Source organism: Vigna angularis, chromosome 3 (genome assembly GCF_016808095.1).
Source record: "Vigna angularis cultivar LongXiaoDou No.4 chromosome 3, ASM1680809v1, whole genome shotgun sequence".
Taxonomy (NCBI): Eukaryota; Viridiplantae; Streptophyta; class Magnoliopsida; order Fabales; family Fabaceae; genus Vigna; species Vigna angularis.
Window position 1 is genome coordinate 13305293 of NC_068972.1, and position 26304 is coordinate 13331596.

At 32.6% G+C, this 26304-nt stretch overlaps 5 protein-coding genes across 8 annotated transcripts; 4 read left to right on the forward strand and 1 right to left on the reverse strand.

Moving 5' to 3' along the window:
- The first annotated feature begins 74 nt into the window (after positions 1–74).
- LOC108326201 (uncharacterized) lies at positions 75–11238 on the forward strand. Of its 3 annotated transcripts, XM_052874358.1 has the most exons (8): positions 76–397; positions 895–1112; positions 1655–2264; positions 3064–3430; positions 3973–4067; positions 6584–6778; positions 8068–8783; positions 10836–11238. In XM_052874358.1, the coding sequence occupies exons 1-7, from the start codon at positions 194–196 to the stop codon at positions 8761–8763; spliced, it is 2385 nt and encodes a 794-aa protein (XP_052730318.1). In that variant the 5' UTR covers positions 76–193; the 3' UTR covers positions 8764–8783; positions 10836–11238. The 3 variants fall into 3 exon arrangements, with proteins under 3 accessions (XP_017415039.1, XP_052730318.1, XP_017415038.1); XM_017559550.2 differs by lacking the exon at positions 10836–11238 and having other exon boundaries at positions 75–397; positions 3064–3415; positions 8068–10607; XM_017559549.2 differs by lacking the exon at positions 10836–11238 and having other exon boundaries at positions 8068–10607.
- On the reverse strand, positions 9967–11729 carry LOC108326243 (probable aquaporin TIP-type alpha). The gene is made up of 3 exons (XM_017559624.2): positions 11332–11729; positions 10875–11125; positions 9967–10607 (listed from the first exon to the last, which is right to left on the reverse strand). Exons 1-3 carry the CDS (start codon positions 11462–11464, stop codon positions 10227–10229), a joined length of 765 nt encoding a protein of 254 aa, XP_017415113.1. The 5' UTR covers positions 11465–11729; the 3' UTR covers positions 9967–10226.
- Positions 11730–15042: 3313 nt separating this feature from the next.
- On the forward strand, positions 15043–17224 carry LOC108326245 (UPF0426 protein At1g28150, chloroplastic). Its single transcript, XM_017559626.2, has 3 exons — positions 15043–15208; positions 15288–15446; positions 16896–17224. The coding sequence occupies exons 1-3, from the start codon at positions 15164–15166 to the stop codon at positions 17070–17072; spliced, it is 381 nt and encodes a 126-aa protein (XP_017415115.1). The 5' UTR covers positions 15043–15163; the 3' UTR covers positions 17073–17224.
- A 136-nt stretch (positions 17225–17360) lies between these two features.
- Positions 17361–19282, forward strand: LOC108326244 (NDR1/HIN1-like protein 6). Its single transcript, XM_017559625.2, has one exon. The coding sequence runs from the start codon at positions 18383–18385 to the stop codon at positions 19130–19132; it is 750 nt and encodes a 249-aa protein (XP_017415114.1). The 5' UTR covers positions 17361–18382; the 3' UTR covers positions 19133–19282.
- A 901-nt stretch (positions 19283–20183) lies between these two features.
- On the forward strand, positions 20184–23481 carry LOC108324273 (uncharacterized). 2 transcript variants are annotated; one of them, XM_017557179.2, is made up of 4 exons: positions 20184–20522; positions 20602–20725; positions 20820–20934; positions 23141–23481. In XM_017557179.2, the coding sequence occupies exons 1-4, from the start codon at positions 20377–20379 to the stop codon at positions 23200–23202; spliced, it is 447 nt and encodes a 148-aa protein (XP_017412668.1). In that variant the 5' UTR covers positions 20184–20376; the 3' UTR covers positions 23203–23481. The 2 variants fall into 2 exon arrangements, with proteins under 2 accessions (XP_017412668.1, XP_052730613.1); XM_052874653.1 differs by lacking the exon at positions 23141–23481 and adding an exon at positions 22827–22864.
- Positions 23482–26304: the final 2823 nt, after the last annotated feature.

Genomic DNA, 26304 nt, shown 5'->3' on the forward strand with positions numbered 1-26304 from the left:
CTGATATTTCTCTACTTTTACGAGGAGCGTGTCTTCTTCTGGTAATGGATTATTTATTTTTGAAAAAGGTGAAGTAACTTAGATTTGAAAATAACTGGTGAATAAGGAACGTGCTTCTGTCACATCAACGCGCTTGCAAGAGACTCGACTACGTACAAGTTCCCATTTTCTCTTTGCTCTTCGCTGGTCTGAAATGGCTCCGGTTTTGGGTTTGGTTCTTGTGGGGTTTGGTCTCGGGGTGTTGGCCGTTGTTGCTGCAGAAGCTCTGGGGTTGTTATGGATCATGAAAAGGTTGCAGCATAAGAGCAACAGCGACGAAGCCTACTTCTCTTCCAAGACCCTAACTACTGCGCTGCTTGATCCCCAACAGTCTCTGGATTTTGCGTTTAGAAAGCAGGTTGGTACTGATTGATTATCGCTTCGGGTTGAAAATACCCAAACTGAGTATAATGAGTACGATCGTTCACTTGGTTTTATTATTACCGTGAAATCCAGAATGGAATTGGTAATGCCTTTAAGGTTAGCTTATTTCATGGGGAGAGTGTCATGTTTACAATGATCTATGATGAAAAGGCTTTAGTTACAATAGTAACACGGCTTAGTGAAATAAATGATTTTGGTGACTTTCTGGTCTATTTACTGATTATTACGCAATTAGTTTTTGCAATCATCTCACTTAAAATGGTTGAAATATTTGGAAAAGGAAGTTTGGTATCAAGTGTGGGAAATTTGCAGGGTATCTGTATGGTTTTTGTGTTATTCTAATGTTTCGGAGTTTCACATTTATGAGCTTTGGCTTGGAGAACTATGTTTATATGTATGGATGAGGATTGGTTTCTGGGAAACTATGTATTTGTTTATGTCTGTTACATTAAATTTTTTAGCTTTTTTCAGGGTGTGGTTTGGGTTCTGGAATCTGGGAAAATTACAAAACAGTCCAGGGAGCAAAAAAGGAAAAATGATCTCTTGGAGGTTTCCCCTGTTAAGATGTATGGACAAATCAAGGGTCAATCACTTATTCTTAGAGACTCTGATGGTTTGCACACAACGATTGAACTCAAGGGCTGTGCAGTTCAAGCCGTGTCCGCATCAATACTTTCTTCAAGAAAATGGTAATGTGGTGTGAAGGGCTCTTATATTGGGGTTATTATTTGGTATGGATTGACAGTGATCATTACCGTAACCAGTGACTGGCTTTTGACTTTTAATGGTTATGCATTATCAAGGCCGTTCCATGATTTCCCAAAAAAATGGCGGGGAGCATCTTATTTCCATTATGCACTGTGGCAAGTGCTACCGGCGTCATACTTTTTCTAAGATGCTCTTTGTTGTTAGGTGAATTTAGTGTGCATCTTGTCCATTATTTTTTGTCTCTCACCACTTACCTTTTGCTTCCACTTCTTCTATTACCAGCACTTTTTCACTTAGCTGCACATGGATGTATGAATGAGCCTTAATTGTAGGAATGTGAAAATCACCGGTGTCAAAGTTTTTTAAAGGGTGGCAAGAATTGCTACAGTGAACATATTTCTAAACTTCACTTACTTCCTAGCTAGGAGCTAATGCAAAATTTCTTTCAATGTTGAGCTATTATGGATATATTGAGGAAGCTAGATGTTTAAATTTCTTATTTATTTGGTGATGAATCTTGCAGGGCAAAGAAGTTCCCTATCAAAGTGGAAAACAAAACCTCTGTCATATACAAGGGAAACAAAACTATTTATATATATCTTGACACTTCATGGGAGAAAGAAGCATGGTGTAAGGCCCTCAATCTAGCTTCATGTGATAAAAAAGAAAAAATCAAATGGTTTACCCAGTTGGATGATGAGTTCCATAGTTATCTGACTTCCTTGAACTCTGTTTACCATTCTTTTATGAAACCATCGGTTGGATCAAGTGTTGAAGTGATAGAAAGTGCTGGTAAGCCTGATGGTTCTTCCTCAAAGGTTCGGCAATTTTGGAGAAAGGTTTCTAAAAGAACATCCCGAGTTGGTTTGGAAAATATATCAACTCGATCTTCACAATCGGGTAGTGAAGGTAAAAAGACCACTGAGAAGCTTCGGGCTTGCCAAGATGCGATTTTGGCTACTAGTTTGTTGAAGTCTGCTTCAACATCAAAGCTTCTAAACAATTCCATAGTAGACAATGAGAAGTTTAGCATTGATGAAGGAACATTATGTTGGAATTTGTTGATTTCTCGGCTCTTTTTCGATGCCAAAGGAAATGAGCAGTTGAAGAGATCCATGCAAGCAAGGATTCAGGTTTAACCTTTTCCCATTTGACATTTTACATGTTTGGAGTGAGTTTGTTATATGCGAAAAAAGTATCATTTGACTAGGTATCAATTTCTAGCAACATAATCTCTATTAATTTTAATTTCTTTAATTGATCATATTGGCTTATTTGTGTTGGAAACATGATAGTTTTATCTTGTTGAATGAAATCCTTCCCATTATTCGTAGTTCATAAACCACAAGTTTAACTAAGTTAATGAAAATATAAGATCCTGTACTTTCTAAGTCACTTACACAGTAATTTTGACTCTTTAACTGATATGGTTGATTTAATATCAGGTTCTCAATCAGCATTGGTCATCACAAGTGGTAGCCACTTGGGTCTCTTTACCAAGTTGTTTAAGGTTCGAATCTTGATGATACCACTTTGGATAATGATTAAATCATGTTGAAAGGGAAATACGCACATTATGTGTGCTCAAGGTCCATTCCTTTTAGTCATGAATAAACCGTACTAATACCGAGTTTATAAAAAAAATATGAAACTATCAAGCAGTTCGAAAGGAAGCTATCCCATTACCAGAGTTGTTTTTCTTAACATAAGTAGTGAAAGAAAGTAATTAGTTGATTTCAACATTTTTTTATTTGAGGGGTTCTTATTTTTATAAACATGATTTACCCCTCTGCTCCATATTTATGATCGGGACTTCATTCCTTTATAGTTGTTTTAGTATGAGATAAATATTGATTACTTCTGTGTGTATGCTGAGAACTCTGCCACAGAAAACTTCTGAGATAAACAAGTCTCTTTTTCTCCTTTTTTCAGAAAACATTGTCCAATATGAGAACTCCGGGTTATATTGGTGAAGTCATCTGTACCAATATCAATACTGGGAATGTTCCACCTTGCATTGTAGGAATGCGGGTTCTTCCTATGGAAATGAGTGAAGTATGGGCCGTAGAAGTTGACATTGAATATTCTGGAGGTGCACTATTAGAGATTGAAACAAGGCTTGAGCCTCGTGAACTAGAGCTCGATGCAGGAACAGAACACTCAAATCCACAGCCAAACAATGCTGGAGCTGTCCCTTCAGATCTTATTGAAGATTTTGAATATTTTGAAGAGCAATTGAATTTTGCAGAAAGAACGAATGATTTACAAGAGCACAAAGAAGAAGGTGATTGGAACCCTGGTTAGTACACGAGTCTTGTAAAATCCAATTATATATGAACTTTGTCTTTGTCTTTTGAGTCATATCAAACGTAATCATTTATCCTCATTTTCTTATTTCCTGAAATCTATCTTGAAGTTAATTGGTTGCCTCAGAGGATGTCCAATGTATTTGCCACTTAGGGCCACACGGCTTTCTAAGGTTGTTGGCACATCCATGATTTACTCATTTGCTGTAATTTCCACAGATTATAAACTAAGTACACTTTATTGAGATTATGGGCTGGGGTTTCCAAATCTCATCCCACACCACCTGAGGTGCTTTTGATGAGTTTAAATATTTTCAAATTAAAATAATGCAAAGAAATTGTATGCTTTTCATAAGGACTCCCCCCTCCCTTTACGTAAGGATCTACCTTGCGATTTTTTCACTTTTGCTTGTCTTCTTGATGATAAATAGTAAACATCCAAAATGTGAAGGAGAGAATATTGTCATCTCTATGTAGTATTTTATAAAGTATTTAGATTGATATTGTGATGTGTATCTTGTTTTTATCTAAGCAGATGTTTCCAAGACCTTTAAGAGCACTATTCCTTCGTTAAATCATGGATCAAGATGGAAATCTCTATTAAATTCCGTTGCCAAACAGGTTTCCCAGGTATCCTCTGTTTATTATTCCTTCCTCTATTCCATCAATTTCTTCTTCCACTATCTTCATAATTGAAATTTTATTATTTTGATAATGTTGTGTGGATGCATGAAATGACATTCCTCTTTCCCGTCTCCTCGGTTAAGTAGTATGAATGGCTTGTAATTGAAGAGCCATGTTAAGCCTGACCTTAGTTGCAACTTCAATTGTTGTCACTTAGTCCTATATCGAATAGAGGCATGCCCTAAATAATGCTTATAAAGCTCTGACAGTTTTCACTTTTCAAGCCAATATAATTAGATTTATGCACATCATCTAATAAGATTAAACCAAGTTACATTTCTTGCTATTATATATTTTGGTGAGCAATCTTCTAGTGTGGTTCTAATTTATTGAAGACCATACCCTCCTTTATATGATTTTTTTCTTCCCATAAACGTATAATCTTGTGAAAAATCAACCTGAAGGGTTAATGAACATTTCTATAATAGTTTAATTGTACATTTCATCATTCAACTATTGTTAGTTTGCGAGTCTTTCCATCCAAGTTGTTTTTGTGCAATTTACCATCAACTTTTTAGTTTTTGTATATTTTAACGCTTAAAATTTTGTATATTTTATCGTCAGGTTTTTCAACTTCTATATATTTTCTATCTTGTTGGTAACAAACTGACACTATTTTGCGAAAATTGATGATAAAATGACGTTGATTTAGGGACACATCAATATATTGTTATAGATTTAATAAATTGGTAAAATGCACGGAAATTGAAAACATAATGGTAAAATGTGTTTGGAAAAACATAACTGATAAAATGTACAATTAAACTTCTATAATAAAGTAAGAATGTGATTAATTGTTGTTGTTTCCTGTTCTAGAATTTCAAAGGCTTTGTTACAACTGAAACCACTGTACCTTTCTACTAAGGGCCTGTTTACGTTTCTTTTAATTTCATTTTGCACTTTTTAAATATAAAATTGACTGCTTGTTTTCAAACATAGTTCTGATTTCTTAAGATTCGTACAAGAAATAGAGAAAACTAAAAATAATATTTTTCAGTATTTCCTTTACAAATACTTGTGAATAAAATTCAAAACAAGGTGATGCTTTTGTAATTAAGAAGCACTTGCAATGAAAACAAAAGTAGACCCTCTAGGGGGTTTGGTGTTTGAAAACGTTTTCTATTTTCATTTTCAATTTGCTAAGATTTTGCAAATTTGTCTAGTGTTACTTCTTGTTTTCATTTTCAATATCTTGTGGCTTACGAAAAATGATGTTTGTTCATCCACCAATACTCCCTTACGCTAACCTTTACATCTAGCACCACCCCTTGAGTTGGAGTTTATGGCCACTTGGACGGCGCCAATTTCATAGATGACATCGCTAACAGCTCCAAAGTCATCAAACGAAAATCACTAGCTAGCTGGTTTGGAGGGAGTGATGATTTGGTGGGTGTCTAGTAGCAGTGATGAAGGGTTCTACTGTTTTTTTTCTTTTTTTTAATAATGAAACAGACAAGGAAAATAAGAAGTCAAAACAATTTTTTTTTTGTACAAATTTTGGTCTTTTCTAAAATTATTTTCTATGAAAAGGTTTTAAATCAAATATATTTTCGGCTTCACATTTTGTTTTCTTTAAAAATGAAATAAAAAATGCTCAAAGTAAACACCCTCTTAAGTTGTCTTTCATATTTCAAAAGCATGGCAACCCATAAGGCATTCGTATGATTCAGGGGACAAATGGGCACTACATACTAAGAGCTAACAGCAAACACCAATCTTATGCAAAAAGGACATTTGGTTGAGTAAATTTAAGTTTTGCTTTTAACGAGTTTTGTTTGATTTGTCTCTTTCAATTTCTTGTGGATTAATGTAATTGACATGCATTGATCAATGTTCTTAACTCTTATTCTGAATGTTGTCTTTGTTTTCAGTTTTTCTGTTTGCAGGAGTAGTGTTTTAACTCTTTTTTGGATATTTGATAATTTGCTAAGCCACTGGAAAAGTTCAGGATTCTTTTACTGTTTTCGTGTGGAGTGTATAAACTAATGTTATGTTTGATGAGTATTATCGGATTTGATAAATTTTAGAGCAAGAAAACTCATCATCTCTTTTATTCATAGGCTATCAATATCTAGACATATACACTATATAAAGGAAAAAATGTCACTCCTACAAATATTCATCAAATGATGTCCATAATTATATTCATAAAATAATGTTCATAATTATGTTCATTAAATAATATCATAAATAGGTTAAGAATATATTTTTAATTAATAATAAAATAATGTTCATATGTCCATCTCATAATTATATTTATAAATAAATTAAAAATATATCACTTAATAAAATAAATAACCATAATGATAATGATAATATCTTAATAATTTTCACACAGCTAGATTCAAATATGATAATGCGCATTTGTTTCCTGTTTCACTTTCTACGTAGTCAACTAGTCACCAGTTCATAAACAAAAAAGTTGTTTTGTTCTCAAAGTAACTGATTATTTCTTGTCAAAGGTTCCTCTCACCTTGGCAATAAGAGTGACTTCCCTTAGAGGAACATTGCGCTTGCATATAAAGCCACCTCCCTCTGATCAATTGTGGTATGCTTTCACATCAATGCCAGACATTGATTTCAACATGGAGTCATCTGTTGGAGATCGTAAGATAACAAGTGCTCACATTGCTTTATTCCTGGTCAACAGGCTAAAGGTAAGACTTACTCTCTTTCTATTATGATTTATAAATTACTGAAAGAAGTATATTCCCCTACAATTTTTATTGATGTTTTCAAATTTGATGTATTTTATTCATCTGCATGTAAATTTTTTAACTATTTAGGAATATTTTATCATCAATATCATTAACTATATATGCAAATATCGTTAAATTCTCTTTTCTTCCGTCTGTCAATTCATAACTGCTCTCTTTTTAAGAGAGTAGCCATAGTTTTGGGACTGACTTCTTTTTAAGTGCCTAAATGCTCTCTCATTGTGTCTACCTTTCTTTGAAGTGAGTAGCCGTATAATTCTGGCTATATTAACATCTTCTACTAACAACGACAAAATCCTTTTTACCACTGGGTGGGTAAGTACATCAAATGACACCGTTTAGACGGAACTCTTTACTTATTTTTAATAGGTTTTCGTAGACTTTTCTTGGTCTTTATCTACCTCCTTTTATCAGGTTATCTCTATGATTGATTCTTCTTATCACAGCCTCTATTATTCTTACATGACCAAACCAAGAAGTGAAATTCTATATTTTTGTTCTCAATGCAGTCATTTCTAATGTTTTCACGTGATGTAATTAACTTTTAGGTTGGGGCGGGGAGGTGGATCCCACCAAAGGTCGTACTCCTTCTCCACAATTAGTGATGACCAAGTATAATGTGTGCTTTCAAAATTTGAGAAGTGATATTTACATCAGAGTTTGGTTAGGGGAGTACAGAGTGCTTTCTTTCTTCTCTGCTACATCTTGTCACCCCGTCCATGAAATCCTCTAATAATTTTTTGTTTGGAAACTCATTGAAGGACAAAAAAAATGAGAAAGAATTCTTTAATAGTGTCTCTTGATTTGCATAGAACCCAAGGAGAAGATTTTCCTTCCAACGTTTTCCCATCATAAAGGATTTCCCTTTATACAACTGAATTAGTGCTCAATTTATCAAATGATAACAAAACAAAACTAATGCCCACTTTTTACTCTCTACTACCCAACAATTGTTTTTGTTTTTCTAAAGATACGTTGTTTCCTTTTTTTTTGGAGTTTGGTTTAGAGGTGTACGGAGTGTTTTTCCTCTGTTATATCCTTTCTTCTCTCATAATATTGACAGAACTATTGACATCCTTATCATGGGCACACTCGTAACTGAGAAATGTGTTTAACTTCATAACTCTTTAGAAAGTGTAACAGCAGCACAATGTGTTTAAACTTTTGTCTCTATAGAAAAAATAAGAGCAGTTTTTGCTTGCAAGCTGAATTTAGTTTTGCTCCTGCAGACTGGAATTCGGGAAACTTTGGTGCTCCCAAACTGTGAAAGTGTATGCATCCCATGGATGCTAGCAGAAAAGGATGATTGGGTTCCTCGAACTGTTGCTCCATACATATGGGTTAACCAAGAATTTAGAAATGAAACTTCCACTTCAACTTATACCAATAATCAACCTTCTGGTGGAGTGAAAACTAGTGGTGCTAGCATCTCAAGTAATGATTCAGAGCACAAACAACAAAATTCAACTAGTGCTGAATCTAGTCAAGAAGCAACTAGGAAATCATCAGATTCTCTAGAACTGTCATTAAATTCCTCTGATTCAGTGACATCAGAAAGCAACAGGAGTTTCGAAGAGCCTGATGCACCATCATCAGAGAATGACAAACCTCAAAAGACCATAGATTTGAAAGAATTTAAGACATCATCGTTACAAGATGACAAACCATTTGAGACTAATGAACAGAATATGGAGACTAATGAACAGAATATGGAGAATAATTCTGAGTTTCAGTCAGAACATAAAACTGCGGTGATGGAGAGACGAAATCATTCTATTGAGAGGGAAGATGGATTGCCAAAAAAAATGGGGAGAAGGGAAAGGATGCTTGATTTGGGAAAGAAGATGAGTGAGAAATTGGAAGAGAAAAGGCGTCACATTGAGGAAAAGAGCAGACACATTGTTGAAAAGATGCGAGGACCATAAGAATAAGAACTATTAATCAGGTAAATAATCAGAATGTATATCTGGTGTTAATGATCTGTTGTTCATATGAAAGACAAGTGTTATCCGTGTGGCAGTTGAGTGTGAGGTGTCGGATATTGTTTCATTGAATGAGTTTTATATTTCAAGTTGCTTATACCATCAAAATTGAAATGGAATTAGGTACATACAACATATTATCCCAGTGAAGTAAAAATTGTTGATTCTTGTAATTGTAACTTTGTCATAGCTACAGGGAACATTGGAAGATTAATCTAATGAGTTTTATAGATTCATGCTTACCCCTATATATGAGGAAGGTCATATCAGTTTGTATACTACTCCTAATATTACCATTGTTATTGGTCAACTGCCTCCAACTTGAATTAGGAAAATATTAAATAAGCATATAACCCATATAAATGAGAAAAAATGAAAAGAAAAGAGAAAAAAAATGATAAATGTAATGAATGACATGATAGTACTATGGGAAGTCAGTACTAAGAGATGTTAAATGTATAAATAAAAAATTACTCTTTGTAGTTTAATCCATGAAATGAATATCCTACTTCCCTCTACTTTACCTTGATTATTACGGGTGTTGTTCTTTGTCACTACTAGGCTAAGTAACTTAGCTCCCATACATCTCTTGCACTGAATAAATAATTTTAAATATATGGATTACACTATAATTAAAATTCACAGATTATATTATAACTAACATGTATAGTAAATGAATGCTTTTTAGCCTATATGTTATGTTTGAGATTTATGATAACAAAATTATGTTATAATACAATTTTTATCATTGATTTCTTTAATTACTAAATATTAATTTAAAAATAGAAAGATAAATTAAAATAATAAGGATGTTAGTAAAATCCAAAAAATAATAGTAAGTACAATATAAATCGAAATATATTACAAACTATGTATAAGTGCATTATAATGCAAAAATACATTACAAACCATTTAATTAGTAATAAAAGTTAGAAATTATGATAATAAAAAAACAAAATCGCAACATAATTTTTTGGGTTTATTTATTTATTTTTTAAATTCAAAAAGTGAGTTCTAGCATCCATGGTGAAGTAAGTAAACTAGGGGAGAGAGTGTGATTGCAAAAGTAGTTAACTGAGAGAGATGCACAGACATTAGTACTGAAGAAAGAACAAAGAAAAAATATTGAAACTAAGGTGCCACAAATTTGTTTTCATAGACAAAAGACTCAAAGATGATATCTTTGAATTGTCTTTATTTTGAAGCATGTAGAGTTGTAAGTGATTAGGGATCTCACTTTATTCAGCATACTGATGGAGTAAAACATCTACACACTAAACAAGTTTAGTGTTGATACTCCAAAGTCCAAACCAAACCAGCATCAAAGAAAAATGCAGAAAAACAGTGATAAAAAACAGAGGCATGAGCTTAGGTTAATTAAACCTATTTCATAATACCCAAATGAACTAGTACTCTTCAGCAGGCAAAGGTTGATGAGGAGGAGGCTCAATTGGGATAACAACGAATTCATACAGGACTGCTGCTAGGGCTGCCCCAAGTAATGGGCCCACCCAGAAGATCCAGTGGTTCTGCCACCTCCAGCCCACCAATGCAGGCCCAAAAGCCCGAGCAGGGTTCATGCATGCTCCATCAAAAGGTCCACCAGCAAGGATGTTTGCTCCTACCACCAGTCCAATGGCTAAGGGTGCAATTGTGCTAACTGTACCCCTTTTAGGATCCATAGCAGTGGCATACACAGTGTACATCAGACCAAATGTGAGGCCAATTTCAAGTATAAGACCATGAACCGCTCCAACCCCAACTGATAAACTGAATCCCTCTGGTCTCTGCAACACCAAACCACAGTTTAGTCACTACTATATGGTTTCTCATATCTTAGTTTTTATAAAAATTGTACACAAGAGATGACCTTGTTTCGGTTAAAGAGAAAATTTACTTATTAAATTGGTTCTGCATAAAGATTACCAAGTTGATCATGTAGACCATTGTCTTTGAAATAAAGATTACATTAAAAATAAGTATGACAGTAACAAGTTTTTGAATACAACAAACAGCAATATCAGAGAGGAAAAGGTGAATTTGATGTCACATACCATGTTGTTAGTGACAAGTCTCAACAAGAGAGCAGCAACAATAGAACCAAGGATTTGAGCAATCCAGTAGTAAATAGCTTTAAGAACGGAGATCCTTCCACCAAGAAGAGCACCAAAAGTGACAGCAGGGTTCACGTGTCCACCAGAAACATGTGCACTTGCAGCAATAGCAGCAAATAGAGCAAAGGCATGAGCCACTGCAATTACCACTAGCTCAGATGCTGATGACCCAGGTTCTTTGTAAATTTGATCTGCAATCACACAACTCAATCAAACACTCATCACACCACATAATATATATATATATATATATATATATATATATATATATATATATATATATATATATATATATATATATATATAGATTCATAATCATGTAAATACAATAGCATGCATGTAATAAGAGAGGTTATAATATAAGTTTTGAGAGTGTGCGCATATATGTGGTACAGACTCAAAGCAAGGACTGAGCCTTCTCCAACAAAGACAAAGATGCAAGTGGAGATGAATTCAGCTATGGTGGCTCTGATAGAGTCTGGGTGGCTACTCTCATTCGTTCCAAACTCATATCTTCTTGTTGTTGCCATGATTCCACAATGATCCTTTCTTTCTCAACTGGTGAATGAGATTTGAAAAAGCTTAAGCAATTTGCAACTCTATTCTTTCTTCATTATATGCAACTTGAGTTTTTAGGCTTGGAAGAAGGTGGGGTCACTTAGCTTGCATGTATGAAATGTGGAGTGTCATAGTTTATGTGAGCCAAACAAGGTTGGAGCTGTGAGAGACACCTAGGTTTGTGAAAATCGTATAGATCGGCACGTGTAGATATGTGTTAACTCCCCATGCAAATTGATCTCTTTTGCATTTATATGTGATTGTGATTTTTATGTTAGTTTGCGGTGTTATAGCTCATCCCTAGCCGAATACGCCAAATTTGTGCAGTTTCAATAATGACTATTTTCTATTATAAATAGTGTTACATTCATCAAATTCCATGGAGAAAATAATTTAATTTATTATGGTTGTCTATCTATATATTCATCCTTTACCAAACATAAAAGATGGATATTTTTAAAATAAGTGTATGTCTGTGAACTACTGTATTATATGAGAGATACCCTACACACTTAGTCACTTCATGTATCATATCACTTTTGCACATTAATTATATTTTTCTTTTTGTCAACACTAGAATAAATTATATAGATGCATTAGGAGTTCTTGCACCTTATACATATCACAGTTATATTTTAAAAAATAAATATCAAATAGTCACTAAAAACGAGAAAGAATTCAACCAAAACATAGTGCACATACATGAACAAGATACCCTCTTTTAAACATATTAGTCTTTAATAAAAGTTATTTATTATATTTTATATAAATTATTTGTATTGTATTGATTTGAAATCATGATTGTCTTACAAGATCAAACTTATCATCCTCTAATTGCTTTATGGTATTAAAGCGCTTAATTCAAAACATTTAGGGAATTGAAATTTTATTCTAACAATCATTTCCATCATTATCTTCATCACAATATTGATCACCATCAAACTCTTCTGAAAATTATGAATCGGCATTAACATTAAAATTTATATTATCAATGTATTAAAAATTGAATATCTTGTTTTTCTATAAATATATTCACTATCATTATATTATCACCATCATATTCATTCATTAGCTTAGCTGATTCAATATTGTCACATATAAGAGAAGATAAGAAGGATATCAAAGTCAATCAACCCAACTCACATGGTTGACTCATTATATATTGAGTTAAAAATGAGTCAACTCAACTTGATTCACTCTTGATGAGTTAAAAATCCTATCACTTAATCTATTAAGGTTGATTCACTTTTAATGAGTTAAATTTTTTGTAACTTAATCCATTAAGATTGAGTCACTTCACATGTTTTGTTCTTCCAGCTTATTCTATATATTTATTATAGTATAATAAAAATATATTGACACGACTTGTTTATTTATATCAGCACAGTAAAAATGTTTATCTATTTTTTCAAACATTATTATAAAAGAAAAGATAACAAGTGAAAACAAAAGTGTCCATCTATATAATTGAGTAAATAAATAAAATAATCATCTAAATTGTTCAAAAACAAAATTGAACAATATTATAGTATTTAGAAAGATCAAATTATTAACTTACATAATTAGAAATAGTAAATAAAAAAAAACTAATTAAAAATTTATAAAAGATTGTCGGTTGTAGGTTACAAATTAATCTATTTCTAATTTGATCCGGACTCATTGAATTTGCAACTTGAATAAGTTAGGTTCAATTTAACCACATTTAAAATAATTATATATATATATATATATATATTTTCAATGGGACCTCCCTCGAATCCATGGTGAGCTGAATTGACTCACAAGTTTGAATCCATTTTGACACATTTAAATGGAAGAGTGACGAATTTTCTACTTTGCTAATTTTTTAACTTCAAGTTATACAAATTTTGCACCTTTAAAACAACTATATTCTTTTCAATGGAAGCTGAGTGATAACTCATGGTGAGCCAAATTAACTCATGTTTGAACCCATTTTGACACCTTTAAATGGAATAGAGACAACTGTTCTAATTTGTTTACTTTTCAACTTTAAGTTATACATTATATAAACCAAAACATTAATATTTTTTTATGTAAATGGTTTATTCTCTTTGTGTGAAACTATACTTAAATATGAAATTTTAATAAATATATAAATTAAATAAAGAAATTAGTGCAAAAATAACTTTTTATAACAATATTTTATACTAGTTATAATCCATTCGATATAACGTCAACAACATCCTTCATTGTGGCAACCGTGGCGGTCGACAACGATGACATAAGGCTAAACGGCCTCACTCTCAGTACAACAGTGGAGGAGACTATGATTTTGGTGAGGAAGAAGGTAACCATTCCTACGAAGAGGAAAGAGTAGAGAGGTTGCACCAACGTTGGAAATGGCTCCAACAGTGGCGGTTGAACACCTCTAACGGTAAGCAATCACGACGGGCAGCGGAATGAGGAGAGAGAAACTTGAGAGATTTGAAGAAATCCATAGGTGAAGAGGGTTGCCCCACCAACTTCAACAACAACTTCGCGTACACGAACACTGATAACATCAGAATCGAGGACATGCATAAAATAACTCACGAGCATTACAGTTAAATACCCATATAGCGTCTCAAACGCACTCTCCATACCCAATAAGAATGGAATAGCACAAGGAAGACAATGTTAGTGGAAGATTGAAGGGGCGACGATTTTCCATATATTTTGGATTAAGAACATGATCGGCAGAAGAGAGAATGAGTGTGAGTGTTAGATTCATTTTTGGATGTTGACTTTATTATAGGATTTTGTTCTTCTTTGTGAGCAAACATGGGTTGTAAAGTTTGACGGCCTTAGATTATTATATCGGTTGTGGCCTTAACTATATGAAAAATGAAATTTTCTATACTGATTCTAAAATCATAATAGAAAACTTTTTTTAACCTTATAAAAAAGACTTTTTTTATTAGTAAAAATATAAATTTCAAATAACTTAAATTAACATTTCCAAATACTTCTATTACATTCAAATCTACACAACTAATTTTGAGATGTTAATTCAATGAATAAAAAGAAATCCCTTCAAGACTATTCATCAATAAGTTATAAATAAAATGCCTTTTTTTATCTATCTTTCCATCATACATAATCGTATAATATGTTCTCTTCCACTTTTCTTTAAAAATGTTTAGAAATTAAATTAATTTTGTTCAATGTTTCAAAATAGGTGTTTATAACCAACTCCACATTTTCCAATCATCTCACATTTTTATAAAAAATGGGTTTTTAATTACAAGAAATAAAATACCACTTGTATAAAAAAAATTCAACAAATTGAATATCAATTTCTTGTTTATAACCCTTTTTAATCATTATTTATGGTTATTTGAACTCCTTAATATTATCAATTCTTTCCTTTTCTTTAAAACCAAATATACATTGTCTTTATTTAACCCTTCGTTCACTTAATTTTCATTTATTATATTTAACCTTCTTTTTCTAAAAAAAATAGGAAATAAAACATTTTAGTAATGTTCTTCATAAATAGAGTTAGGTGTTTTATCTACCATGTTTCACATGATGAAAGGAAAAAATCTTGTGTTTTGTTAATAAATATAGAAAATTAGAATTTCCGAACTTCCGTTTTCTTAATTGTGGAGAGAATTTCAATTGGTAGTGAAGTCGAATCTATTGTGTTGAAGAAAAGAGCAAGCATAGCTATGTCTCTCCTTAAATCTCCGCTGCTGTCGCTGCCATCTATTCAGGTTCATTATCTCATCTTCTTCCTCTCTTGTTCCGTTCTACCTAACTTCCTCATTTTCCTCTCGTTAATTTGATTCACAGTGCTGGAAATCGAAGCAAGAAGCTAGGTTATTGTCACATGGGCCAAGCATAGGAGGAATCAGCAGAACCATCCGTAGAACAGGGAAAAGGAATGGAAATGGGGTTAAAGCCTTTTTCTTTAATCCTGAACAAGACCCCATCGTCAAAGATGCTCTCAAGGTATGAGTGTCTGTTCTTCTCATCATTCGTTTATAGCTCAGACTTAGATAACATAATCTCATATTGCCTAATTCTGTGTTTTGATTAACTGTTACTGTTTCATGTCACGTGGCATAGCACGTATGAAATGAAAGAAAAAAATTTTCTTTTAAGTGAAATTTGTCTTTAAAATGAACAAGCAAAGGTGTATCTGCTTTTCAGATTTAATATGTTACGATCGGAATGTACTTTAAATTAAATCAAGGTTCATCTGCAATTGACTTTTGAAATGTTTGTGACTGTGAGGAAGAGTGATACACTTCCTTAGTTAGACTTCAAAGATTTTTCGAACAAAGATAGAAGTATCTCTTAACACCATGAGTAGCCCTGTGAAATACGATTGGGATTTCAGACTGTGCTTACATTTTACTATCTAGTCTAATGATGAAGAGCCAACTGGCGCCGTACATACTAGGGGGACCAGAATACTGATGATCCTGCCACCTGAAATACAAGAACTTCTAGTGGAGCTTAATCCGATTCATACATTTGTTTTGGACTAGGAGTAGGTTGGGATACTTTTCCAAATATATTGCTGCCTTGATTTTATATAAATGATTTTAAAACAAAAAAATCATACAACAATTTGTACCGCGATATAACTTTTGTAGGTCTCTCTCTTGCAAGTCATATATTACATGTCATAATTATGAAAAGGGATAGACACAAAAAGTAATGTTGTATAAACTGTTTGTGTATTCGTATGTCTAATTTATATAGAGCTGAAGAGCAAATTATTAAGCTTTTCTTTTTGTTTGGGGGGAGGGAGTCAAAGATCCATTGATATTGTTGAACTTTTGTGGTTTATTGGTGGGACTATATGGCTTTATTGTAAAAAAGAACTGATATGCTATTCCAGAGTGGTGTCATGTGACCTTTGCTTCCAACTTAAGAAGTGAGGTTATACTTAATTGTTGCCCATAGTCTAAACACTTGTATCACTGGTTCGTAAACAAATGAGTTGTCAATAGATAAGGCTCGTGGTGGGAGATTTTTGAAGCGGAGTGCTTATGGAGAAGTTTTCTTCAAATAGATCCATACACTTTATGCCTTCATGAACATGCCTCCTGTGTTTGAGTAAATTTTATGACAGCTGAGATGCAATTTATGGTGAAAACGTCGAATTCCTGTTCAGTTCATGGGTAAATATTTGATTGATTTTCTGTTTTGTCCTCAGAAAACCATACAGTAAAAAGTTGGTTTTATTTTTGCTGACTTGAAATAGACAGAGACCTTATTACTTTGTTAAAACCTACGGCCAGTAATCTAAAAGCATTGATTAGCTGTAGTTTTCCTTGACTCTTGACATTTACTCGGATGTTGTCGCAATACTGTAGAGTGAAAAAGCATTCTGTTGGCATTGAAAATTTTACTTGCTTTTATCACCCTTTGTCATTGCTATAATTGCAGGAACCAGTGGCATTTTTGGGTGGAATGTTTGCGGGTGTTTTAAGGCTAGATTTGAATGAGGACCCTCTCAAGGAATGGGTTACTAGGACTGTGGAAGCTGCAGGTATTAGCGAAGAAGAAGTGAATACAGAGGAGTCAACAACTGAGGCAGCTCCACTAGAGATTCAGATTGAATAACAAATACAATTGTTTCTTTATTATACAAACTTTATAAAACTTGCGTGGGATTATTATGCCCACATACCAATGGAAATTGGTTCAATTGGTCATGAATTATAATCTTTGGATTTACATATATGAAATGGAGAACATCTCCTGTCTCTTGATTTTAGCATTTGAATTGGTGTGATAACTTTCTTGATTTGGTATCATGAGGTCTCTGTCTATTGTTATTATGGCAGCTAAATTTTATCCTCAAGCATTTTTTTCAGAAACCAAATAAAAACGATGCTGGACATTATTGATATTGACACCGTTTGTTTTAACCTGCTATACAACTTCTAAACTATTTTTTACCTAGCTTTATCTTGATATAATGGTAAAGCAAGTTGCTTAGTCAGGTAGTTTAGTCTCAAACAGTTTGCTAAAGGTGTATTTAATTTATTGAGAATTCTGCGCACCAGGTCTTCATTTTAATAATTGTTATAGATACAAAATTTCTCAATACTTATGTCAGTGTCGGCCTCAGTTAATGGTATACTTAAGTAGTTGTGGCGAATAAACTTGTTTTATAATTCCTGATTGCGACGGGCATGCATTACAAACTACCTCCCTAGGTTCGTAGTTATAGACACTATTTGTTTGGTTTTAAGGAACATCCTCAAACCCCAATTGAAGTCAACCAATAGCTTGGTTAAGTTTTTGTTTATACCTAATTGTATTTACTTATATACCACAATGTCTTTTTTGTAAAGTGTGAAAAAGTAGCCTTAATGGGCAAGTAAGGTTTCCTTCACTGCAAAGCAAGTTTGAAAGAACGTCAATACGTCTATCTCCTCATTTGTGTCAAGAATTACCAGCTCTTGCCATGCATTTCTTATTGTGGAAATGATGATGCTTGCTGCATAAAGCATTGTGGCAAAATCATGAAAGTGCAAAAAATTCTAGAAGAATAACCATACAATTAAATAACACAACAATACAAAGGTTTGAAGTCTGTCAACCTGCATCTTTACAGATGTCATGGCCTGGTTGAAAGAAAATGTAAAAAACTCTTAAATCTGACGCAACACAATACAGCAGAGTCAATATGTAGATGAACTACCACTGATCTATTTCGGTATATAACATGCCGTTTGTAGGTGAGGAAGGTAACCACACCACTGTACCTTTTGACAGGCCCATCACTCCAATTTCCAATAGCATCTTTCATATTTAGAATTCGAAATAAGTGTGTATATAGGAACAGCAACACGAGCTAGATATAAAACTGTGCTTGCCATCACAAAATTTGAGAAAGAACAGCACTCAGTAAATCACTCCTATTCATGGCAGATCATCAGAGACTGAGGATCCACCCTACGGAAGGGGAAGCACCACCTCCCCCAACAACGCCATTGGTACCTCCAGGCGCCTCAAGATCAGAAAAGGGTGTCCCTTTACACCATCCACCACTGCTACGTTCTGTGCCAGCAGTATACTCTAAACCAGGGAAAAGAAGCTGTTGTTGCAAGTGCATGTGTTGGATAATAAGCTTGTTTGTTCTGCTCCTCATTGTCCTGGCTGCAATTGTTGGAATCCTTTACCTAGTCTTCGAACCAAAACTTCCAGATTACTCAGTTGACACACTCAGGATAAGTGATCTGAGGCTTAACTTTGACATGAGTCTGTATGCAAAGTTTGATGTGAAGATCACAGCAAACAATCCAAACAAGAAGATTGGCATCTACTATGAAAAGGGTGGAAAGTTAAGTGTGTGGTACACAAACACAAGGCTTTGTGAAGGGTCACTGCCGCAGTTCTACCAAGGTCACCAGAACAAAACAGTGCTCAACGTGTCCTTGAGTGGTCAAGTGCAGTCTGGAAGCACCTTAATGAAGGCACTGCAACAGCAACAGCAGACAGGACGCATTCCATTGGATCTGAAGGTTCATGCACCAATCGCAATCAAACTTGGGAGGTTGAAGCTGATGAAGATCAGAGTCTTGGGAGAATGCCTGTTGGTGGTGGATAGCTTATCATCTAATAATCTCATAAGCATCAAGGCTAGCAACTGCAAATTCAGAATGAAACTTTGATTTCCATTCTGAGAGTTTTTGCCTTGCTTCATCTCATTTGTTTGTATTCTTTTTTTTCTTTAAAGATTGAAAGACTTTTGATTCTTTCATGGATATTTTGAGTTCTAGATTTTGGATACTCCATGAAATGAAACACCCCATGTTTCTATATCACCAGCTATTATCTCTGTATTTTTTTTTCTTCTTCCTCTGAGAGTGTCTATCGGCATGGGTGTCCATCAAAGATTTTTCATATTTCTTACACTACATTATTGCAGCAATTCATAGAAATTTTTTGCTAACTTTTTATCTTTTATCATTCTTGATTTTGACAGTATATCCGATTGTTTGATTATGATGAAATGGATAGTCGTTTCAAGATTCTGTGACAAGAACGCCCTTCAAATCACCGATTTAAGATAAAAGAAAACATAGAAAGAGCATGAATTAGTCCAATTTCCTCTAAACGAAGGAAGAGAAAAGGAAGTAAAAGAACTACGACATAATGTAACAAATATCATAAATATGTTTGGTATATTTAAGAGATTTTTAAAAGTAAGAGAAGTAAATGGAAAAATTTTCGTTTCAAACTTAATTAAAATATTTCAAAAATGGTACACTAACGAATTTTTTTAAAATATTTATATAAATACTAGAATTTAACCTTCCCAATGAAAGATAAATATAAATAAAAATTAGTTTAAAATTAAAATTAATAGATAAAAAGGTAAAATAAATTCTATGTATAACAAAATAAATCTAAATTTTTTGAAAATAAAATAAATAAATAAATAAATAAAATTTATGCACATGTAATAACAAAGAAAATAAAAAAAAATATAAAAACTAAATTAAATGAATAAAAGACAAAATATTTTTTTATGATAACAGAATAAATATAAATAATTAAAATTAAAAATATCAACTGATTAAAGAATTAATTGTTTAGACATTTTTCGACAAAATTAAATGAATATAATTAATAATATATTATATTAATTATAGGTTCAAAATATGATTTATCTATTTATTTTTTAAAACTATAAAATAGAATACCGGTATAAAACGAAGACAAAGACAGATGAATTGAACAGTAGGCACTGGGTGGGATATTGGCCATTGCATTTGGAAGAAGTGATTTTGTGAGTGTGTAGAAAGATTAGGGTTTTGTGTGCGTTTGTATAGAGTAGAAGAAGAAGAATTAGGGTTTGTGTATACGTAGATACAGAGAGATAGTGTAGAAGAAAGTTTGATTGAGGGAAAAAATGGGTAGTGAAGAGGATTCGATCGAGCAAAGCGTTGCGTCCCGTCGCGAGAGACTGCTTGCTCTCAGAGCGGCTCAAGAGTTGTCCAGTGCTCCCGAACCAAAGGACAACGACGATGCTGAAGAAGAAGAAGATCAACAACAAGAGTGGGTATCTGTCTACCTTCGATGCCTTCTCTTTCTCTGATACTCAAAAAAACTCACTGTTCTTGAAATTGTGTTGCAGAATGAAGTTTCGTAACTACGTTCCTCATGACAAGAACCTTCAGGAAGGGAAGCTTGCCCCTGCTGTGCTCCCCAAGTTCGAAGACCCTGTCGATGTGCCTCCACTCGAACCTCAGGCTCAGGAGGTACTACTCTAGTGCGTACTCCATTGATTAATCCATCATTCTTTTTCTCTGTCTCTTTGTTTTGTAATATGTATTTTTTATACAAAAAAATTAGGATCCGTTTCTGAATATTGCTCCGAAGAAACCTAACTGGGACCTGCGGAGAGATGTGCAGAAGAAGTTTGATAAGCTGGAGAAGCGAACTCAGAAGGCTCTCTATCAGCTCATGGGTACGTTTACCCATGTCCTTATTTCTTAACTGTGTTGCTCGGTGATAGGTATCTGCCATATGGTGGTGAATTGTTATGGGTAGTTTCCCTTAGTTTTGTTAATTTTTTATGACACCTTGTTTCATGACATGAATCTTTATGCCATCTGAAAATACTGTCCGACGGTTTTCCTTGCGAACTATTGATTAATGCTGGGAAGCTATGCTATCTGTTCCTCGAGTTTGCTTTTGGTTTCCTTGTTTCTTTTATTTGTGTCGTCAGCTTTGCCCAAAATGCTAAATTCCTGTTGACAGATTAACCAAATTGTTTGCGATGATATTTGAGTCATAGTGTTGTAAAACAAATGGTAACGTTTAATTTTGTTTTCTTTGCCTCAATTTGTTTTATTTTATTCGAAGGCACTGCTTCATTTAGGAAAGCATTTTTAGTTCACTGCTAGCTACTTCTTACTTGGCTCCGGTGGGTTGATATTTGGAAAAATGGTAGATCAGTTGGTGAGCAGTATGATAAGAGATTATTTCGGTCTCCTAAACTTGCTAAAGATTATGGAAGGGAATGACAGAAGGAAGAACAGAAATATAATTGATGTTTTTCTCTTCTTTTCCAAATAGGAAGACCGAAAGGTTTGTCGAGCAAGTTCTTGCCGCTGTGATGCCACTTGTGTGTCATGTAGGCAATTTATGCTAGTCAATCAAATAGAGTTAGTGTTTAGGACAAGGTGACATTTTTGCTAGGTACAAGTTTTTACTAAAACAAACAGAAGTTTTGGAAGTAGGACCGAATACTAAATATTTGTTGAGGCTAACTTAAAAGACTGAAATGGAAGTCCGTTCTGTCTCGATTAATTATATTTGGGTCTGAGGTTATCAAATCACAATTCAAATTGTTGGTAAATCAATCACCATTTAATTTTTGAATTGTGGTTGTTTCTCTAAAGTAGCACTGTGTTAAAAACAATTTACCAAAAAATATTAAAACCACATAATACATGGTCAAAAAGGTTGATGGTACAACATGGAAGGTGGCATTCCATGTACCAAAGCAAGGAGCCAAGAAGAATAGCACCTTCAATGAGAATGCAACAATGACACATGCATGTATTTGTTCAATGGTACACAATATTATTAATCCAATCTTATATAATAAAATTGTCTTCTCTCTTGAGAATGAGGTACGCACCCAAATTAACCAGCAGAAAAATGAGTGACAACTCGATCAGGTGCAAACTACAACGATAATATTGTATTTTGTGTTACCTGACCTTTTCATTTCCTTTCCCAAACCAGGGTCGAAACTCTTCTAGTGTGTTCCATTTTGTTACTGTGCTTCGGCCAGCCCATTGACCCCAACCTGCTAGTAATCCCTATTGCCTATTGATTTTTACTAATTTCCCCGTAGTATATTTTTTCAATTTTAAAATAAAAAATGTATAGCTGACTCAATTAGGTGATTTCCAAACCTAAATGGATTAGGTTGGATCAGTTCTGTTTGGATTTATTTTCCCCCAAACCTAATCGGAAAGGATGGCAAACAACCAACTAGGATACGTTGAGTGACTGCTTGAATTTCTTAGCTTCAGAAAATTGATAACAAAGCTAGGTGTAACCAAATAATGGGGCCTTAGTAGTGCTCCTTCAATCTCTTCTTACAATTTAAAGTTGAATTTTTACTTTCTAGAAAAAATCATGAGTCGTGCAATTCATATCAATGATATAGAATCACATCAACTCATGCACATTTGCATGATTGAAAATCGTTTGTGACTCATCAAATGATATGTAATTATTAATTATTAGCTTGCAAATCATGCAATTCGAAACACAAACGGTAAGAATCTAATAACTTTGGCCTAAACAATAAAATTAATACTAACAGATGTCTTATTCCTCTAGGTGAAGTTAGGTTGGATACATAGATGACATGAGACACGGTCACAGGATGCCATCTAGGTACTATGTGAATCTAGTATATGCGAGTAGTAAATTTAGTATTATCAATTGCAAATTTTATAGGGTCTTTCGTTTCCGCTGGCCATAAATATGCAAATAATTTATCTATATTCTATTTAGTTGGATAAGAGAACTGCTCTTTGTTTTTCTATTGTTTGTGTTAGTTTCATTGTAAACACTACTTCATCTGAATTACTTGTGTAGTCTTTGTGCCTTCTAATGAAATTTGGAGTCACTATAATGCTTTTTTTGGACAGTGGAACAAGAGAAGCAAAAACAATTGACTGAAGGAGATGATACAAATGGCACAGCAGAGTAGATTGCAATTTGTTACGGAAACTGAAAGATATGGAAGCAATATTTTGAGAACTCCTGTTCCATTTAAGCGTGTTATTAACGCATAAAGAATAGGAATCTGACACAGATTTAGCATTGTATCGTGAATTTCGTATCATTCACTTCTCTTTCCATGAACAAGTTTGAGTATATTAGATATGTTTGTAGAGGTGAATATCCCTGGGATTCTGATAGTTGTATCAATTAGTTTATACATAACACTACTCAAATATGGGAAGATTTAATTTATTTTCCTCTTTTATGTTCCCTGGCCGGGGATTGTTTTAAATATTCGTACCTCAATGTTCAGCATTGATGATATTTTTTTTTAAAATATTCTCTTTTAATAAATATTTTCCCAAATAACCATAAATAGTCCGTTTTACTGTGTGTTGAGGAATGAGCTGGCGAGGACCTGATTTCTCAAGTGGCTATTCAATTTCTTTTTACCAATTGCTTTGAGAAATCGGTAATGCTAAATCAATTTCATAATGATTTTGTTTTTTAAATTTACTAAATGATTATCAACAACTTTAAATAATTAAAATTGATTGCAATAATTTCTAATTGTTATTAAAGAACGAGATTTGATATTTTTGAATAAGCTTTTCTTATTAAATGACTTTTGTAAACAATTGTAAGTGTACGTGTATAGTTAGTTAATTACGTAATTTTTCTTAGAAAATGCACTAAATTGAGTAATTAAATAACTCACAAATGTTATTCAATTTTTAAATTAAATACCAAATTAAAATAATACTTGTTATGGCAGAGTAAAATATTATATTTTAATTATGAAAATATTAATAATAATTAAAGCTTAATACTTTACTCTATTATCAAAATATTGTTTTAATTCAATATTTACTTTAAATACTAATTAATAAAAGTGAGTTTTTTATTTACTTAACTTTATTCATTATAAAATTATATAATTACAAACTCATTTTTTTTTAAATTTAAAAAAATTATTTTCCAAGATTAATATTATTTTAAGAAAAAATAGAAATTAATATATTATTTAAAATTGTTAACAATAATTTATTAAATTTAAAAGAAAGTTGTGTTTCGAAAATAGGTTTACAAAAGCTAAGCATTGGAACAAAAGTCCAGCAGCAGATTTCCTAAAATAAATACAGTTTTAAATCATACCGGCTTCGCCTCCACTCCACTCCACCCGCCACCTATTTCTCTAAGCAATTGTTTTAGAAAAAAATACAGCCCTTGATATGACGGACTGGGGTAAACGCGGTGGTTCAAAACCCCGCAGTGGATGACTGGATGGAGGAAAGAGGGACTCTAGGGATGGGAAGAGGGAACTCTAGGGTTCGCACGCTTTCTCTCTAAGCTTCAGTTCTCTCTCAAAACTTCCTTACATTCAAAGTCTGAAAAAAAAAAATGAAACTCTAAAACTTGAAATCCTGCTTTAATTCTGTTTTCACGTCATTCTCATTTTTTAAAATTGTTTTCCATATACCATTCACATTTTAATACGTGGTCTGTGTCAAAATATTATCACTGTTGTCAAAATTATCCTTAATACTACTCAACTTTATAATAATAATAATAATAAATGTTTTCATTTCATCGAATATTTAATTTCGAAATATGTTTTATGTTATGTTGTAATTAGTCAAATTGTTTCTTTAATAATACTTCAAACGAACATATAAGTTAAGGATTTATTTAGTTAAAATTATACTTTTTTTTATATTAGAAAATCAAAATAGTTAAAGAAAATTTGAATCGCAGATAAAAATTAAAAGAATATCAAAACTATAATGTATACCTATTGATTTGAAAAGAATGGTAGACAAATTATATTAATATAAAGATTATTTTCTTTGAGAAAAATAACATAAAGGATTTTTCTCGGGTTTAATTATCATATATTTTATGGAATTTATAAAATGCTATAATTAATGAAAGTAAATAAATTTACAGTTATAAAATATAGAATGGGTTGAACTTATGGAACATATACTCAGAATGAATGATGCATGAATAATGCTCTAATTTTTCATGTTCAAATTTAAAAAACACAAAATTACTATATTATTTATTTATTTAAAAAACACCAATGTTTTTGTTTAAACTTTTAAAAATATTATACAATCTGAAATTATCATAGATAAGTTTTCTTAGTAACTTCAAAAAAATTGTGTTCGAAACAAAGGTACTTTTGAGTTCATATAAAAAATACATTTTTTTACATTTTTAATACCATTAGTTTAAAGCATATATAAATACAAAAGGGTAGCCGACCGAACACTACACCACCAAGATCAAAAGAAGTTAATGCTATCCAAATAGGTTAGAATTTGTGGATCAATTTCGCCCACTACAGTTTTGAGTCGGATTGGATTTGAAGAAAATGAATTTTTTTTATACAAATCAATTTTCAACTTTGTTAGAATCTGACTCACTTAGGTTGGACCCACCAACCTACCTAGTTTAATTTAATTATTAATTATTTTACGTTTTAATATTATTTGTTAACATTTTTTTATTATATTGTAAATGAGAATAAAGAAAAAGATGTTTCAAATACACCAAAATCAAAATATTATAAATTTATCCATTTAAAATTTTAATCTTATAAATGGATAATATTATAAATTTATCTATTCAAAACTCTAATCTTATAAATGGATAAGTGACACAAAAATTATCAATATTATAAATTTATTTATTACTTTTTGAGTTTGCTTCTGGACTACATTTGAGTTGTATGTTATTTTTTTAATTGTCTTTGGAGTTTAACATAATTTTAGAGTGAAATTTATTTAAATTTGAATTATAAAAAAATTATAATTCTTTTTTTATTTTTAAAAAATTATAATAAAGTGAGTCAATGACTCAACTTGTTTAACCCACTAACCCGTGGTAGGTCGGACCGATTTTGAATTTTTTCGACTTGCTAATAAATGAACTCGGTTGGATTAGTTTACTAAGTGGTCAACACGTGATGGACCAAACCGGATTGAGCCAAATGATCTGTTTTGACAATACTACATAAAGTTGATATTGCCTTCATTGTCCTTTCACTTGCTTGTGTATCAGTAATCCTAGTATATAATATGAA

What these genes read in the sequence shown, in the direction of transcription:
- LOC108326201 (XM_052874358.1), top strand. Translation starts at nt 194, where the DNA reads ATGGCTCCGGTTTTGGGTTTGGTTCTTGTGGGGTTTGGTCTCGGGGTG. An exon ending in CCATGCAAGCAAGGATTCAG is followed by an intron (nt 2,265 to 3,063) that starts GTTTAACCTTTT and finishes TCCTTTTTTCAG; the next exon opens with AAAACATTGTCCAATATGAG. An exon ending in TTGCCAAACAGGTTTCCCAG is followed by an intron (nt 4,068 to 6,583) that starts GTATCCTCTGTT and finishes TTCTTGTCAAAG; the next exon opens with GTTCCTCTCACCTTGGCAAT.
- LOC108326243 (XM_017559624.2), bottom strand. Translation starts at nt 11,464, where the DNA reads ATGGCAACAACAAGAAGATATGAGTTTGGAACGAATGAGAGTAGCCAC. An exon ending in AGGCTCAGTCCTTGCTTTGA is followed by an intron (nt 11,126 to 11,331) that starts GTCTGTACCACA and finishes GTGTGATTGCAG; the next exon opens with ATCAAATTTACAAAGAACCT. An exon ending in GACTTGTCACTAACAACATG is followed by an intron (nt 10,608 to 10,874) that starts GTATGTGACATC and finishes TTGGTGTTGCAG; the next exon opens with AGACCAGAGGGATTCAGTTT.
- LOC108326245 (XM_017559626.2), top strand. Translation starts at nt 15,164, where the DNA reads ATGTCTCTCCTTAAATCTCCGCTGCTGTCGCTGCCATCTATTCAG. An exon ending in TGTCGCTGCCATCTATTCAG is followed by an intron (nt 15,209 to 15,287) that starts GTTCATTATCTC and finishes TTTGATTCACAG; the next exon opens with TGCTGGAAATCGAAGCAAGA. An exon ending in TCGTCAAAGATGCTCTCAAG is followed by an intron (nt 15,447 to 16,895) that starts GTATGAGTGTCT and finishes CTATAATTGCAG; the next exon opens with GAACCAGTGGCATTTTTGGG.
- LOC108326244 (XM_017559625.2), top strand. Translation starts at nt 18,383, where the DNA reads ATGGCAGATCATCAGAGACTGAGGATCCACCCTACGGAAGGGGAAGCA.
- LOC108324273 (XM_017557179.2), top strand. Translation starts at nt 20,377, where the DNA reads ATGGGTAGTGAAGAGGATTCGATCGAGCAAAGCGTTGCGTCCCGTCGC. An exon ending in GAAGAAGATCAACAACAAGA is followed by an intron (nt 20,523 to 20,601) that starts GTGGGTATCTGT and finishes ATTGTGTTGCAG; the next exon opens with AATGAAGTTTCGTAACTACG. An exon ending in TCGAACCTCAGGCTCAGGAG is followed by an intron (nt 20,726 to 20,819) that starts GTACTACTCTAG and finishes CAAAAAAATTAG; the next exon opens with GATCCGTTTCTGAATATTGC.